The 2,173-nt window shown below is 39.1% G+C and overlaps 1 protein-coding gene across 1 annotated transcript; it reads right to left on the bottom strand.

Annotated features, from left to right (window-relative positions):
* Positions 1 to 824: 824 nt before the first annotated feature.
* Positions 825 to 1,613, bottom strand: LOC110888668 (glutathione S-transferase T3-like). Its single transcript, XM_022136183.1, has 2 exons — positions 1,535 to 1,613; positions 825 to 1,429 (listed from the first exon to the last, which is right to left on the bottom strand). Exons 1-2 carry the CDS (start codon positions 1,611 to 1,613, stop codon positions 825 to 827), a joined length of 684 nt encoding a protein of 227 aa, XP_021991875.1.
* Between the last annotated feature and the right edge of the window lie 560 nt (positions 1,614 to 2,173).

The raw sequence follows: 2,173 nt of genomic DNA on the forward strand, positions 1-2,173 counted from the left end.
CCCGTTAACCTCATTTCAAGGCTCTAAAATGAAGTTAAAGTATAGGGAACTTAAAATATGCTCAAAAATATGTCGGATGTCGGTTCGTTTGGTCGTACGGTTGCGTTGTTCGGTTAATTACGACGGAAGTCGTAACGAACGCAAAAACGATCCAAATCAAGCGACGAATGGAATTTTCTTATGCCAAACACTAAAATAAAATATTTTAATGCTTACATAAATTTTTGGATGTCCGGATGTATTCAGAACGTAAGATATGCGCGAAAATGCAAACTTATGCTCTTTTTGACGCTTTTAGTCCCTGAATGAACATAAAGTTTACTTTTGCGCACAAAACACCTCCAAACCTATTTTTAAGCTATGTAAAGGATATTTAGGGCATATTTAACTTATGATCAAGTTCCGGATTGTTCGTTACAGTTCAAATCGGCATACTTTCGCAGTTTGTGATTTTAGTCCCTGTAAGCGAAAAACTTGATTTCGGCATACCAAACCATCCAAAACTTATTTCTAAGTTATGTAAAAGTTATTTAAGGTACGTTAAGCCTATTTCACTATTCTGGAGTGTTTGTTGTATTAAACTGGTTATATTTACGCATCAGATCGCGTATAACCTTCCAGAAAGCGATTTAAGGCCCGAAATCGAACAAGAATTGACATGTGCAAACGATACACATGTTTACACAAATCCCAAGTATGAAACACAATATTTTATTGATTTGGTTTTTGTTTGATGGTCGCAGAGGCACAGGTGTCACATCCCAAATGACTCGGTCCTGCTCCGCTAGATTTGACAAATCTCTTGCGAGAAAATCCATGTCTTTCTAGATTTGTTTCTCCATTTTCATTTGTTGGTCTTTTTCCCTAATCGCGATTATTTTGTTGAGACTTTCCTCGAAGTCGTTCAACTTGGACGGGCCATCCGATGGCGTTGAAGAAGACTTTCCTCGTGCCGCTAACTTACTTTTATCCATACACTTTGGTCGAGGCAACTCCTCTGGTTCTTCAAACTCGTCAACATCATTGTTTAGATTAATTATTATACGAGCTTCGGACCCGGATGGTTCGGTAGTGGATGTTGATTTGGACCGTTTCGACCAAGGGCGGGTTGGGTCGAACGGTGGTACAAGATGCCACTTGGGAGATTTGCGAAGAAACTCCCACGTAGTTACCATCGTAAAGTAATGCCCATGGTACAATCTATAGTCAGTGTGGGCTTGGGTCATAACGTCCACGTCACTCGAACCACTTTTTCTTCGATTATTGTTGACGAGATTAGTATATATATTGTTGAAATTGCTAACCTTCGTCCTCATAGCGCTCCACTTTCCCGAAAAAGAGTCGGGCGTTCGATATTTGCCATGACCCATTGTGGCAAAAAATTTCTCACGTATACGAGCCCAAAATACCTTTATATCTTGGTCGTTTCCTATAAAAAATATATTTACAAAAGTATATGTTTAATTTAAAAAATATATTTACAAAACTATATGTTTATAAAAGTATGTAAAAAATATATGGAGATAAAATTTACCAACAATCTCGTCTTCCGATACGTCGAGCCATGCTTTTGCCAACTCAAATTCTTTCTTAGGCGACCAAAATTCGATCATCTTAGTAGCACGTTTTTCGGTCTCATCCTTCTTTCGATGACTTCGCTTTTTTGAGGAAGTGGGTCGGCTTCGGTTTCGGGTACGATTCGGTTTGGGTTGGGTTGGGTTGTGTTTTGGGTTTGGGGTATGTTTTGGGGAAAATGGAGGTTGAGAATAATACCCGTAAAACCGAGCATCGGTGGAGTGGTCGGATAAGGAGAAGTTGGGGTGCTAGGTGGCATCGGATAATATCCAACCTCACCCGTACGCGAGTCTCTTCGATAACGGTCCTCTTGCTCGTTGTTTTGCACACTTGCCAAAATGGATTGTCGGATCCCACGGGTTTTGGTTGTTGGGAAACATTGTGGTAGAAGTGTATAAAAAAGTATAGAGAATGTATATAAAGATTGAGGTAAAATTGTATAAAAAGTGTAGAGAATGTGGGGTATTTATAGATTTAATTTATAAAATTGGATTTTTTTTTTTAAATTGTTACCTTTCAACGGTAACATTATTAATTAATCAACCTCGATCATGCCAATGGAGCTTGTTACCATGCTGAAGCCGGACCCATAGCGCCC

Source organism: Helianthus annuus, chromosome 3, assembly GCF_002127325.2.
Source record: "Helianthus annuus cultivar XRQ/B chromosome 3, HanXRQr2.0-SUNRISE, whole genome shotgun sequence".
In the NCBI taxonomy this organism is placed as follows: domain Eukaryota; kingdom Viridiplantae; phylum Streptophyta; class Magnoliopsida; order Asterales; family Asteraceae; genus Helianthus; species Helianthus annuus.

Bases quoted from the DNA above. Each gene is read 5' to 3' on its own strand.
- LOC110888668 (XM_022136183.1), bottom strand. From the start codon at position 1,613: ATGATCGAATTTTGGTCGCCTAAGAAAGAATTTGAGTTGGCAAAAGCA. The intron at 1,430-1,534 runs GTAAATTTTATC...TATTTTTTATAG, and splicing joins ATCGGAAGACGAGATTGTTG to GAAACGACCAAGATATAAAG.